Source organism: Alligator mississippiensis, chromosome 3 (genome assembly GCF_030867095.1).
Source record: "Alligator mississippiensis isolate rAllMis1 chromosome 3, rAllMis1, whole genome shotgun sequence".
Taxonomy (NCBI): Eukaryota; Metazoa; Chordata; order Crocodylia; family Alligatoridae; genus Alligator; species Alligator mississippiensis.
In genome coordinates this window covers 80,779,955-80,794,709 of record NC_081826.1, presented here as the reverse complement: position 1 = coordinate 80,794,709, position 14,755 = coordinate 80,779,955, and the positions used below count along the sequence as shown (strand labels likewise).

The following is a 14,755-nucleotide window of genomic DNA, read 5'->3' as shown; positions in this document are numbered from 1 at the left end:
GTTTTATTATGCAGTAGCAGCAAAACAGAAGTGCATCATACCAGACAGAAACTGGCTAAGAGGCTACTGGTCTAATATTGTGCAGCATTAGCTTACATAGTCCTTTAAGTCAAGTTGTAAGGGCCTCTGTTCTAGGGACTACATACCCCAGATTCAAAAATTCATCCAGACATGGTGATGCATTGTGCCAATTTGCCCAAAAATCGAGCGCCAAGGGCTCTTTGAATCCTGGATGAGTCAAGACAGAGAACCTATTGGAGGGAGGCAAAGTAAGGCATGTAATAATAAATGTTATTTTAAAAGCTTGGGGAAAATGCATACCTTGTTTAAGGACCTCAGAACTCCTTCCTCCACCTCAAAATAGTAGAGCAGCAGGAATGGCCATTTTAAGCAATCAGTTTGTTTAAAATGCATTTAACAGTGAAGAAGCAGAAGCAGTATAAGATTGTGGATACGAGTAATAATTGAACCATTCCAAACCATCACTGATCAGGAACCAATTCACACTAGTCATGGGTCAACTACCCAAAGACATTCTGCACCTTTCTGGCAAGGCAGGCTGATGAAATTTTTAGCAAAATAATGCATTGTAAACAGAGAATAGAACACACTGAAACAGATATATGAGCATTCAAATACACAGAAAATTTTAAATAATTCTTACAAGCAAGCCAGTAAATCAGACATTCAGACTACATGATTTTTATGAGTAAAACTGTAAAGATCAACACACACAATGCCTTGGTTTTGCAGCCTAAGAGGCACAAAATAAATTATGTCCAATCTGTGCAATGATTCTGGAGGCAGAAATATATAAACAAAGGCCTCCTTTTGCATGGGCTTGTAGAAGTAGAACCCTTCTCCACTTACAGAGTTAAAAGACTGGTATCAGGCTGGGTAGTCTTTCTGTCCTATATCACGATCGGAGTTTGATAAGGAAATCGTGATAGTTTTCAAACACAGACTTTCAGCTATGAGTACATATTTCTACCAAGGGCTGTCTTCATGATTCCAGCAGCAAAGTCTTCTTCCAGTACAAAGGAGCTCCTGAAACACCATCCAAAGGCCAGCAGCATACAAGCTCAGGTGGCCTCAAGCTAGGCCTCTGGATCCCTCATGAATAAGAGTATACCAAAACCAAGGAGGTGGCCAGCCAATTTCGTAGGCAGATATCAGGGCTGGGCACTATTTTCATAGGCTGAACATCCCCCAACCCCTGATTGGCTGAGATACCCCAGCAGTCCTACTTCTATCCACAGATTGCCACATGGCCTGAAATCAGGGTAATTAAGCTGTGGTTAAGACCAGGGAAGCCATTAATCCCCATGTTATTAAGCATGGATTAATGGTTTCCCTGGGCTTAATCAGGGTAATTAAGCCATGGTATTGGGCCATTCCCAAGCAGTAGGCTCCCTTAAAAACAACCCCCCCCACCCCCAAAACTTACCAACAAAACAAAGAGTCTCGGAGCACTGGGTGGGGAGAGGCAGGGCGGTGCTGCTCGAGGAGGTATGGAGGTGACAGGCAGTCTTCAGCCTCCATACCACCTGCTACAAGCAGCCCCACCCCATCGCCTTCTGCCTCCTTCCTGCGCTCCAAGGTGCTATACTTGCTGGTAAGGTGGGAGGTTTGGGGATTTTTTTTTTCCCAGTAAGCCCGCCAAAATCTCAGAGCCTGCCATTTTTTTATTTGTTTGTTTGTTTATTTATTTGTTTGTTTGTTTGTTTTTACAGAGCCCACAAAAAATCATAATTTTGGGAGGTCTCTACTCATGAGCCGTGTGTCAGACAGAATTGCTACAGCCTGCAGTAAGTAAATCACTGTTTACTGAACTTCTTCCCCAGGACACCAAGAAGTTCATACCACTCCTCTGCACACATGCTATAAGCAGCAAAGACTGCCCCTATATACTTGCCATGCTTAGAAATGTTTAACTGCCATGAACTAAGTCTGACCCACCCCATAGTTTTTTGAGCATCTTTCTGGGAAAGTACTAAGGAGCTCTCACTCATCTTTTTTTGTCTGCTGACCTATATAATCTTACAGTGTCTCTCTGCCACATTGTTCATTAGTAGCCTTAGCTGATACGGAGGTGTTTTGGGAGGTACCTCCTCCACATACGCTGAATTAATAGCCTGAACAGGGAAAGGGAAAGGTTGGAGAACAGAAAGGCAGGACCTGCTTATCTCCAAGAGTTCCATGTGCAGGACTTGCAACATATGGGAAAGGAGAGCGCTTATGCCAAGGAAAAAGAGAACTAGAGCAAGACATTTTGTTTTTAAACCTGCAAATGCAGCTGCTGCAGAATGTTATGGAGAAAAACCCCATGCACTTAGGCACGAGCACTTGCTTCACTGCACAGACAATCATTCTTCCGGGGCCCATACACACACTCCCACTGAGGCGCCAGCATAGCATACCATTCTATCCCTTCCACAAAACCACAATGGAAAATAATCACCGCTAAGAGTGCACATACATTACCCTGCGAGTCATGCAAAAACGTTCAGCACCTTGCACTTTGTTTTGTGCAGTTTTAAGCATTTTTCTGAAGCGTTTTTCTTGTTCCATTGTGCAAAGATCTTATAGAAAACATGATTTACTTAAGTCCTATAAAAGAGACAAGTGTCACCCCCACCTCCCAAACTAGCACCCCTCTTCAAGATAAAAATATGTTAACGGTTAATTTAAAATTCATATACAAGCCAAGTACAGTTTGGTCACGAACATGCTAACTGATGCCAAGTAGCAGACTGCCTGACACATGACACGCTGTCATAGGCCTTCTTCAGACATACATACCCTTGATGTTGTCTTGCTATTGCCCTTCCGTAGGGTTGATAAAAAAAAAAAAAAAAGGCAGCCTTTCCACTGCCTTCTGTCTCCAACCTGTTAGCAAGTCACCCTCACCCATTTTCCTCTACAGATAGGATGTAAAACACTGTATGCAGCATTCAATAGGAAAATCTGGCTCACAGATTCAGCTAATACCTTACGCATTCTGTCCAGGTGCCTGATGTAAGCCTCTGCAAATGGAGAAAACTAAGGTAAGGCTGGGTCCCTGAAGAGTTGCAAGTTGAAATTACAACTGTGCTAATGTGAATAAGCAGGTCTGGGAAAAAACAAAAACAAAAAAACCTTTCCTGCTTGGAACTTTTCAAAATCTCTATTCCAGAAAAGGCGAGCCTCATGCACTTCCTCTGACAGCCTCAGATTAACATAAGCGATCACAGTGATCCACCAATCCTTGTATACAAAGCAATGGAAGACAGAATGATCCCACCTCAGTTTGGAAAGCCCACTGCATCAAACCCCTCCTGTTACTTCCTGTAGGTTTCCATGTCAAAATCTCTAGAGCAGTGCGCACTTAATGGCCTTTCACACCCTGGAAAGGGCTACCCTGACTCAGAGCTATGAAACCAACTTCCCACTAAATCGGCAGAAGCCTATAGTCGCAAGCTGCCAGTGTGTGATCCCAGTCTCTTCCTGCACTATTAAAGCATCTCTCCTTTTGGTGCACCTGAGCTAGACCAAGTTTGACCCAAAACTCCAGGAATACGGCTTCCACACCTATAAGTTCTGCAGACACTAATGATCGCTTCTGGATTTACATTTTTGTTCCCTTGCAGCACTCAGTGGTGGTTTCATAGGCCCAGAGACAATTTACCATGTGTGCCCGATCTGTAAATGCTGGAAATATCTAGTGCAAAGGTTCTCACCCTTACTCAAGGTATCACTAGATAGATTCAAGGTACCCCTTGTCATATTGAATGAAATAGTTTGAATGTTTGTAAAGGTTGCCCATTAGCCAGTTTCAGGAAGAAGATAAGATTTATCTCCTTATCTAAGTCATTGTTTTGGGACTACGTGCAAAAGGTCCTGACTTTGTTTAAAATCTTAATTTGAATTTTATCTTTAGAAGTCTTTTACAAAGAGAGCAAATATCCTGAGTTCCGAGAGATCAAACCCTAAGGCCTTTTGACCAGATTGGTAAGAAAAGGGCATTTGCAGTGATATGGAAGTTTCCCAAAGGTAATTTAAAATGATTAACAAAAGAATCTGTTGAGTAAGATCCGAGCCCAAATTTGGGGGTAATGACAGGTTGAGTAGGAGGAGCCCACTGACGGCAGCTCACTCAATAAAAACTGTAACTTACTGTCCCAATTTGGAGGTGACTATACTTGTAGAACAACGAAGGAAGAATCACAAGTGTAGCCCGGGTCGGACTGATCACCTGAACCACCCTCTCCGTGAACACGAATCTCTTAGTTCACGCTGAAGCTGCGGAGCACCTGAAAGGGACTGAAGGGGACTTAGTCCTATCACTGCTGAGGCCAGCCTATTGAATCGTATTGCTGAGGTGAGCCCATTGAACCGTACTACTGAGGCCAACCCATTAAATCGTACTACTGAGGAATGAAACCATATTTTGGTATTTGGCTTCTCGGAATTCTAGGATTGTAAGTATAATATGAAAAATAATAGTATTGATTCAAATTTAACTTTTAGTTGTAATTGTAGTTGTTTTTGTAACACTAATTCTTATAGTATTGTTTGGGAAGGAAGTGCATTCGGAGCATTGTTTCTGATATATGTAATTATTGTGTTTTAATGTTTGTGGTATTTCTTAAAGCTAAGCAGTGTTATATACATAGCAAAGAGTTTTAATTTATACAAAACAATTTTATTTTAAGTGTGTAATCATTGTGAAATCATGCAATCAGCTAACTACTCCCCCAGCCAGTGCATCAAAACGAATCAGTAAATTGTGTGGGATTTTCTCTATTCCATAACCCACTAGAGACACCCCTCAGCTCTTAGTTCTCACTTTTTTTGACTTCAGAAAAATAGAACAGCATTTCTGTTGCAAGTAAATCAGAAATCCTTAGTTGTGGCCTTTCTATATGAAATCTTTAGGTTTAATCTCATGAAAAAAAGTTTGTAAACCTAACAGCACTAATGTTGTTTGGCATCCCACAACACCCTTGAAAAAAAATCTCAAGACATCCTAGCGTGCTGTGACACCCTGGTTGAGAACCACTGACGTAGTATATTTAATTTGTTGTCTGCACCATCCACTCCTGTGCTCTCATTTTTACTGGTGCATTACTGGCTGCTGGGTAACTGAAGTTCTGTAACATGCAAACAGATGCCCTCACTCTTACACAGACATAACTCTGTCCATTAGGCCTGTGTGAAGTGGAAAGTATTCGCTTTTGATTCGGAGGGACAGTGATTCGATTCGGTGATTCAGATCACTGTCCCGATTCAATTCTGCCATATCTGAATACATTCGGCCATAGACTATACAGGCAGGCAGTGCTGGCGGGAGCAGTCAGATGAGCCTTGGCTTGAGCCGGCAGTCCTGGGAGAAGCCGCAGCTGGTCCAGCTGATCCCTTGCCGGGGCAAAGCATGCAGTACTGGCAGCCCCAGGAGAAGCCACGGGGGCTGGAGGGAATGATCGGGGGCTTCCCCCCAGCTCCCAATTCAGTCCCTTTAGCTCCCCACGGTTTCTCCCGGGGCTGCTAGTGCTGCCTGCCTTGGCCCGGCTGTGGGGGGTGGGGAGACCCACGGCTTCTCCTGGGGCTGCCGGTTCAAGCCAGGGCTCATCCAGCTGCTCCTGCCAGCACTGCCTAGTGCCTGCCTCTACAGTCTATGGCTGAATCTCCAAAATCACTCTGAAATATATTCAGAGGCTTCCGATTTGATTTGGAAAGATTAATGGGTCTCCCGATTCAATTTGGAGATTCGGCTGCTGAATCTCCTCCAACTCAAATCAGCTACCGAAGCTTCGCACAGCCCTACTGTTCATCTGTTCAGCATTCGCATCTCTGATAGATCAAAAAAGTCTTGAAAATGTAAATCATGGGATGGATCACAGGGATCTTCTCTCCACAATCCTCTAAAAGGCTGCTAGCTTCCCAAAATGCACTGGAACAACTGCCAAATGGTGTACCAACCAGTGGACTGGAAGACACTGAGTTACCTTCTCACATATTACAGCCAAAACAAACTCTCACTGCCAAGACAGGCTGCAAGCACATGGACTGTAATATTGGCAGCTGCATGCCAGCGACCAGTTAAACTGACCTAAATGACTTCATCCCCTTATCACAAATCCCCAAATCTGCACACATCTCCAAAGCTCTTCACACACGAGAGTCTTGCACTGACTTGCATCTTCAGTCTAAATTATAGAATAAATTATTTAGGCCAAAAATCCCATCCTGAGCATATTTGCCTAATTCTATCCTTACAGTATACTGGCCTACACATTTACCTATAATGGCCTATAAATACAAGTGAAGAGTCTATGCAGTTACAAACAGTATGGAAAATGCAAGCTGTACACATAAAACAAGTATTAAACAGGACTGTTTATCAGAAGAAAGAAATACCATAAAAAGTAGCACTGAAGCCATTTCAGAAACTTGGCTCAATGGGTTTTAAGAAGCTTGTTTTTGAGTCATAGCAGTGCATTATTAATATGATGAATATTTTCCTAAGACTTAAGATGGTTAGATTTAAGGAGCTAGTTACTTCTTATATTAAAAGGAAAGTATGGTAACATGAATATTCTTGCTGCTGACAAACCACAGTTGGAATTCCTGGAACACAGCTCCTCTTACAACATTACTTTTAGCCATACCATGTTGGCTAGCATTGTCCAACATTTCTTTTTTGGCATATTCCCTCAAGTTCCCTTTACCGGACTACTATAGGGACTGCCAAATTATCATAATTACAGCTGCCAGGAACACCTTGCCCAACAAAGGCATTTAAAAATAAATAAAGAAAAGTTCATTCCTGAACTGGTCCTTTTGTACCTCTATTATGACCACTTGAAACAACACTACATGAATCACTGCACATGTGCTTTAGTTTAACAACTACCTTAATAGTTTGGCTATCCTGTCCAAGTTGTGACCAACCTGACTGATAATCATTTGTGGACTATTTAAAAAATAAAAGAAAATATCCACAAAACATTATATATAGATAAAATTTAGAAAGCAAGCTACCAAGAGGCCCCAGTAAAATTAAAAAAAATAGAATTAGAATTCAAGAGATATTAGCAAAGTATTTTTCAGTCTCATATCAAAAACTGGCTGGAGAAGTTTTGCTTTTATAGGATAGCCTTTATATACAGATGAGATTTAAAATGTCATCCCCAAAAGCAGGTATTTTGCATTTTGTTTAATATGGCTTTAAATTAACACATTGTTATAAGTACTCAAATACCACAACTATGTGAAAACAGAAGCTTACAGCAAAGAAGTCTTTCCTGCCCAAGTGCAGGGGGGCTGGACCCAATGATCAGTAAAGTCCCTTCCAGCCCCTAACATCTATTAAACTGTTTTGCATTCCTTAATTACAGTAGGATACTACCAAGATTATGATATGCTACTATAACAGAATGGCATATTGATTAAATATACAGTATACAATTGTATATGAAGTTACTGAACATATGCTAGAAAAGTTAAAGACTGTCATTTTTAGCCTAAAAATGGAGGTATATGCTAATGAATTCACGTGCGCCTCACTCTGAAGGCTGTTCTTCCCTTGAGACTAGGTGTTGCCAAGTTACTTGGACTCTCGTCTCCAGGAGGGCAGGGCAATTTTCACAGATACCACTGGGTAGCAGTGGATTTTAAGTGAATTAAATGTTTTTTCACTAAAATAATTCTGGAACATGTCGCTGCCAAGGGGGAAAAGAAAGGAGACGGCAAGCAGTGGTTAGTGGCAGGGCTTTAACTGCTTTTTCACTCAATTGTCCTGATGGATTCAGCAGACCACAAGGAGGTGGGGGCAGGGGTGGAAGAAGAGGGACAAGCAGAGAAAGAAACTGATACTGGGATTTTATTAGTTGTATGAACTCATGTACACGCAATTCAAATAAATGGTTTAGATTTCTTTAAAGCTCCTAAATAGCTTTAAGAAATCAGGCTGTAAGCCTCTATCCCTTTCAGCAAAATAGACTGCTGCTTTTTTGCCTTCTCCAAATCAGAGAGGCTTTGCCTCACTCATCTACCTTTATACTGTACAAAAGCCTACCTTACCCAGCACGTTCATTTGGATCATTGGTGTTAATGTCTGCTACCAACGATGGCATCTATCACCAGCTCACTCAAGCAACAGGCTGCTGAAATACTTTACAAATAGCCTCTTAAAGAGAAGAAACCATTTACAAGAGTTAGAATAATTGTATCTGTACTCAACCCTCAGATCAGCAAGATTCCTTGCAGCGTAAGGCCACTGCTCTATTTCAAGGATAACTATACATTTGTAAAGTGACGTTATACAAAGTATTTGCCATGTATGCAGTCACACAGCTCTACTTAATATGATGGTATCTAGTAACACCCAGTGACGTACAGGTTAAGACATGGAGATGTGGTTAGCTGTACTAATTTGAAGTTTAGTAAAAGACAGTAGATTTGCACCTTATAGACTAACCTAAGTAAATATTTTGTTTATATTCATAGTATATTTGTCTATGTTCTGATAACACATCTGATAAATAGAGGACAGCATCTGATGAAGCAAGCTTCAGCCCACAAAAAACTTATGCTACAGACGCATGTGCATACAAATACACATTTTGGTAAGTCTAAGGTATAGATCTACCTGGTCTTCCAAGACATTTACAGCTAGCCTGAGCACAAATAACCACGATGTAGAACAGGGGTGTCAAACTGATTAGGGCTTATGGGCCAGGTGAACGGCCTGTGGCTGGTCCATAGGCTGGACTGGGCCTGCAAACAGGCCCCACAGGTCAAAGCCAACGTGCATGACCAGTCTGACCTGGGCACCACATGTAATGCACCCCCCAGACCTGCCCCATGCTGTGGGTACAGCATGCACTCCACCCTGGCCTTGTGTGCCACATTCAGTGCACAGGGCCAATCCAGCATATACTGCATGTGGATCTCCACTGAGACACAGAAAGCACTGCAGGCCTGACAATACAAGGCTCTGCAGGCCATACCTTTGACACCCCTGTATAGGGAACAATCATGCTGACTGGAGAATGGACTAGACTGATGTCTTCTTTCTCACATTTCTAAAGCTTCTTATCATTATGGCTCCAAACATCTTTGAAGAAAGGTGCATCTGCTGTGCCAACTCCCCTCCTCCCCCAGTACCCGGAGGACAGAGATTTGTAGCACAACAAATATAATCCATTCTTCCCCAAGAAGCAGTAGGACTTTGCTGACTTCTTTGTACATCGAATGAAGCATCTCCCAGTTGCAGTGGTCATGATACAATTCACCTGAGCCCTACAATTCCTCCATTTCAATGGCTTTCACTTCCTTTCACCCACATCATAATTCAGTTTCTCTTTCCTACAGTAACTGCAAACTTATGCTTCAAGTAAAAGAAAACTCCCCCTAAGCTTTAATGGCCTGTATGAATCCAGGGGCACCATCTCCATGGAAATTCAGAGCAGTGGTCTCAGGCTAAGTGAATAGCTGAGAAGTAACTTCTCAGTGCTGATTCCTCACAACTGGGCTTTCTATATGAGCCACACTAGTGCCAGAGGGTTCAATTCAAACAGTACCTTTCTGAAGAGAGGACATGCACTGCTAAGGAACAGAAAGCATTGGAAAATTATTTTGATCCGCAGGTCAGATCCAAACAGATGGCAGCAGCCATGACCTCACTGTTACCTAGATGGACCAAACTCTTTGGGATTGCGAGAACATAATTCCAGGCTGTGGCCAATAAGGAAAAAACAAACAAACAAATGAACAAAAAGCAGCATACTGTCTTATTTCTTAGGAGTCCTTCTCATCCTACCACCATTGTTAAATTTCCACAATGATGGATTGTTGGGCCCTGAACACAGGACAGTGAGCTTAGAAACAAGAGCCAGACTTGAAAGCCAGCCATAGAGTTCATCACCAACAGACCACATTCACAGAATACATTTTCCAGTTCTTAAAACCTTGATAGCATTTTAATGCTGGCCTCTGAAGTTATCCTAAGGGTAACCATTACCAGAAATGTACATGAAGTTGAGAGTCTTATTGCATCATCTGGACTAGCTGTTTATTTCGGGTGTTAGTTAACTGGGAACAAGTTAACTAACACAAGTCATCTTAACTGATCCAATCTATTCATTTATTACCTCTCTTAGCAGCGTATTCTCCCCCTGTCCCTTTGCCTTCTATATAAAATCCTTTCTTTCTGCCAATCCATTCCTAGCATTTGATGAGGTGGGGTGTTGTCTATGGAAGCTCATACTGCTCTGAACCAGTTAGTAGTCTCGAAAGTGCCACCCTGTCCTACCTTCGGCCAATAAAGTTAAAGTTTCAAGGTAATTGTGCCTCTCAGCCTTCGGATATTACAAATGGACATGGCCTCAAACTATTATTGCACTTTTCTGTTGGCTTAAATTAGCTGTATCCACTCTTCATATACAGGATCTACCCATTTTCTCCCACATTAGTCACCACTATCAACCAGATCTTTTGCTGTTAGCATTTCACCCTGGGAACTTCTTCAACTGAAGGGAAAGACAGAAATTCTATCAATTTCACAGAAACTGAGATTTCATCTTTAGGACTGCAATTCTGGGGGAGGAATGTGACAAGACTCTCATGCAAGTCTCAGTACATTTGAAACCATCTCCTCTTAGGCAGAAAGAGCCGAGTTACTGGGTTTTTTTAAATTTAAGTATTCTGTAGTTTGTTAGTTCTGGTAACTTGGATTGTTTTCTATGAACTCTTGGGACTAATCTTATTCTACATCTTAAAGTGACTAAGCAGGCTAAGGCAGCCATGTACGATCACCTTGCTCAAGTGTGAAAGACTAATAATGCATCTATTTTAAACCCATATACACGCTTTAAAAGCCAAATCAAAAAGCAGCAAGAAAGAGAAGAACTCAGCCACCTTCTACGTTAACAGCATTTCATAGACTTGAACAGGATAGAATAGGATCTGACCCTTAGCCTATAAAAGTGCTAGCAATTTCTATAATAAAAAAGCGGTCTACATACAGAAAATTACACTTATTTCCTCTAAGAATTGACAGAGTTTAAATATCCAATTTCACCTTTTTCTTAGCTTAAAATAATCAGATATGAAGAAACAATGAAGATCTGAATTTGCTGCACTCATACAATTTAAGAACTTTAATTTCCGAGAGTTATATCCACAAGTTAGTGTAAATGGCAACACTATTTGCAATATCACTGCAGGAAAATGTTGGAAGTGTCTCCAGTTCCTCAATCTTCCCAAAATCCAGGATCTTTCTTTTCATGGAAATTCATGAAGGTAGGAGACAGTCTAAGATACCATTCAAGAGAGTCTACTACCCAACCCTTTCAGGCCTGAGGTGCCTAATGCAATATACTCAACTAGAAGTTATTTAATTTTTGAAAGGCACTAGTAGATTCTGTTCATTTTACTGGGGTGATTAATTTTCTTAATCAAATTTCAGATCAAGCACTTTTAGGCATTAACTTCAGGTGACTAAGCCTAGCCAGCTGTGTGTTTCAAGGAGCTCACGGTAAACAGACAAATGTATCCTAGTAGAAAACCTATTGTGTAATGAAAGTTAAGACAGACATTAGTCTTCAGATGATACACTTTTTAATCAATTTTGTCTTCATTTTCTTTTATTTTTATCTGGAGACTTTATCATTAAGCAGCTTTGTTACCAAGGGTCATGACAGAGACCCTGAAATGACAATAGCTCCAGCCACTCATTCATGCAAAATATTCTCACTTCAATGAACAAAGCTCTGATTCACTGCTTTCCCCCACTGCTACCCCAGGACCTACCCCCCCAGGCAGAAAATGATCTCTTAATATTAAGTAAAGTAGGCTGTCTAGTGTCCAGATTCTTCATAAAATATTGACTTGTCTGCCACCTGTGAGCAAAAGCACAAAGACCTTAGAAATGAAGCAAGCAGCAAAATCCAAGCACAAAGTTGAGCAACATCTGTACCTCCTCAACAGCTATGAAGCATTCCTATTATCAACACCAAAACAAATGCACAAATATCAAGGAAGAGGGGATGGAGGGTGGGGGCAGGGGGACTGGAGACAATTTTTACCTGTTTCACACACACAGAGTTCTCCCTGCTCCCAAAGCTGTTCAGTGAGGCAAATTAGGAGCGTGCAAGAGAAGGTAAAAATCATTTAAGATTAGGAGTAAAAAGGCTGCTACTACAGCACAAACTGCTGCCAGCACAGCCAGACCAACATATAAGATGTATAGGTTAAGCTGACAGTCTTAAATACAGTGATCGGAGGCCATCTTAGCTGCTTCAAGTGACAGAAGGTGTTACTACAATACATCATTACCCTAGCAGCTTTCACATACATTATCACTATAACAGTAATCAGCAGTTACAAGGCAGAAACCTTTCCTTTCATCTAGTCTTGATCATCTGTACAAAGGCAGCATTACAAGTTACACAGGAGATGCACTGCATAAAAAAGTAACACATTGGTAAGGAGTCCTGGCTTCCATCATCAGATGATTATAGCAAAGACAGTTCAGAAATTAGCCAGTTACACTCTTGCTAGCAGAGGGAAAAGAAATATGAGATATAACTTAAAGTATAGCTTTTAACATTAACAGAAGAAACTTTAACATCACATTATAAAGCCACTTCATAAGCTATTGAGAACATTCTAATAAGAAGTTTAGGGATATTTTCTGCCTTAGAAGTTGCTGCAACAGATGTAAACTTTCTTTTCCTCTCTCCCACGATCAGTAAACCTCTGTCTCCAGACACGTGCTGGGCACCTGAAGCAAGTGTGGACTGATCCTTCTCACCCTAGCTCTTTCAACAGGGAGGGCGAAGGTAGGGGATAACGCAAGTTTTTCACAAACTCACAACAACATACCACAAGCATTGGGCCCGGAAAAGCCAAGATTACGTCCACCTTTGAGGAGCTAGAGTCCCAAATTTGTGTCTTGAATAGTAGCATGTTACTCTACTAGCCATTCTGGCAGACTAATGTCTGCCTTCCTAACTTCATTAGAAAATTTGCTGGCCTAGAAACTTGAGGCTGGAATACAAGTAAATAGTAATAAATGTGCCTTTCCTCTGAGACTTACCAAGCCTCTCAAGTTACCTCTCTTTTTATAGGTCTGCTGCTTTTTCAGTAAACAGTAACACGATCAATTAGACAACACTACTTATTTAACATTCCTTTTTTCTTGCCTTTTTTTTTTTTGGTTAAACTTGGCCTTGATGTGGCTACTGCAACATCCTGTCCTCTTGTTTTAGCCCTCAGTGTTTTAAAGTGCCTGTCTTCATTTGAATCGTGAACTTTTAAGCAAAAAATAAATAAATAAATACGAGACGGATCTCAAGGACCTAGGTCTGCTGAAACCAGCGATTCTCAACCAAGGAGCTGCAACTCCCTGGCCGGCCTTGAGGTCCTCTCACGGGTGTCACACAAGTGCAGCCACGAGTCACAGGATAAAAAAAAAAACAAAAACAAACCAGGTTTCAAATATGGTTGTTGGCTCTAGCCTGGTTGGTCCAAGGACACAGGTAGACAAGGGTCTTTAGTTGGTCTAATTAAAAGGGACCACCAAATAGTTGGGGGGGGGGATTGTTCTTTGCAAGCTTTCAGGCACAGACACCCTTCTCCAGGCACTGGAGAGAGTCTGCCAGTTTCAAACAGTACATTAAAAAAAAAAAAACAAACCCAAAAATTGGGGTGGGGACACCACGGGACTTGCTGTGGGCAACAAACTGGCCAAAGAGCAGTAAAAAAAAGGAAAGAAGAGGAGGTTGGATCAAGAGCCGGAGCTTTCTGAGGGCGCCTCCAGCCTACAAGGGGCACCTTGAGCCTAGTGACGGCACCCCCAGCCTGGGTGGGGGGGTAGCGCCGACAGGAAAAGAAGTGAGGGAGAGAGCAGGAGGCTGTTTCCCGACTTGCTGAAGCCGAGCCCTAACTTAGGGCAGCCACAAGGCAGCCCCGGCTGGAGGGCAGAGGCTGCGGGTCGCGGCCCCTCGGCCCGGGGAGGGGCGCGGAGGGCGCTGGAGACCAGGCGGCGAGGGGAGGCGAGGAGAGGAGAGCGGAGAGCGGCAGAAGTTGCCTGGCGGCGCCCACTCACCGCTGTCCAGGCGGGCGAGCTGCGGCAGGCGGTACGTGCTGAGCAGCAGGTCCAGCGGCGCCGCCGCCGCGCTCCACTTGACATCCTTGAGGCTGCAGCCCGCGGCCGGGCCCGGGTCCATCTTCCCTCCCTGCTGCAGGGGCAGGGGACGGAGCGCGCCTGGTTCAGCCGCTGCTGCTCCCGCCAGCGCCGCCGCCCCGGGACATGCTGCGCCGGGCTATGCGCAAGGTGACTCCCGCCCCGCGGCGCCCCTGCTGCTGCCGCCGCCACCGCCGGCTGCTGCTGCCCCTCGGGACCCGCCGCCGCCACTGCTGCTCCCCGCTCCGGCGGCAGCTGCGCCTGGCCCAGGAAGCGCCATCCCAGCGCTGCCTAATCAACAGGGTGCGGGGGACGCCTGCGCAGCTGCCGCTCCTCCCCGCTCCAAAAGGGAAAGTGCTGGCCTGGCGGCTCCCTCCTCCCAGCCCGTCCCTCTCGCTCCCCCCTCCGACCGCCGGCGGGAGCTGCGCCGCCCTCGGCGCCTGGGCGCCGGCCCAGACGGGGCGCCCGGCCCCGCGCCTCCAGCGCCGGCTCGCTCCTTGTGCCGGCCGTCGGGGAAATGGGATCAAGCGGCTCCTCTCTGCGGTCCGGCCGGGGCTGGGTGGCCCTTCTGCTGCCCCCTGA

The 14,755-nt window shown here is 43.7% G+C and overlaps 1 protein-coding gene across 2 annotated transcripts in view; it reads right to left on the bottom strand.

The window, feature by feature from the left end:
• The window catches only part of GAREM1 (GRB2 associated regulator of MAPK1 subtype 1), a 143,272-nt gene extending 128,758 nt beyond the window's left edge, over positions 1–14,514 (bottom strand). Inside the window, exon 1 of one of the 2 annotated variants that reach the window (XM_019498662.2) lies at positions 14,096–14,514. In XM_019498662.2, the coding sequence (XP_019354207.1) occupies positions 14,096–14,216 (121 nt within the window). In that variant the 5' untranslated portion in view covers positions 14,217–14,514. The remainder of the gene's footprint in view (positions 1–14,095) is intronic. The other variant, XM_006258655.4, reaches the window with a different exon arrangement.
• Between the last annotated feature and the right edge of the window lie 241 nt (positions 14,515–14,755).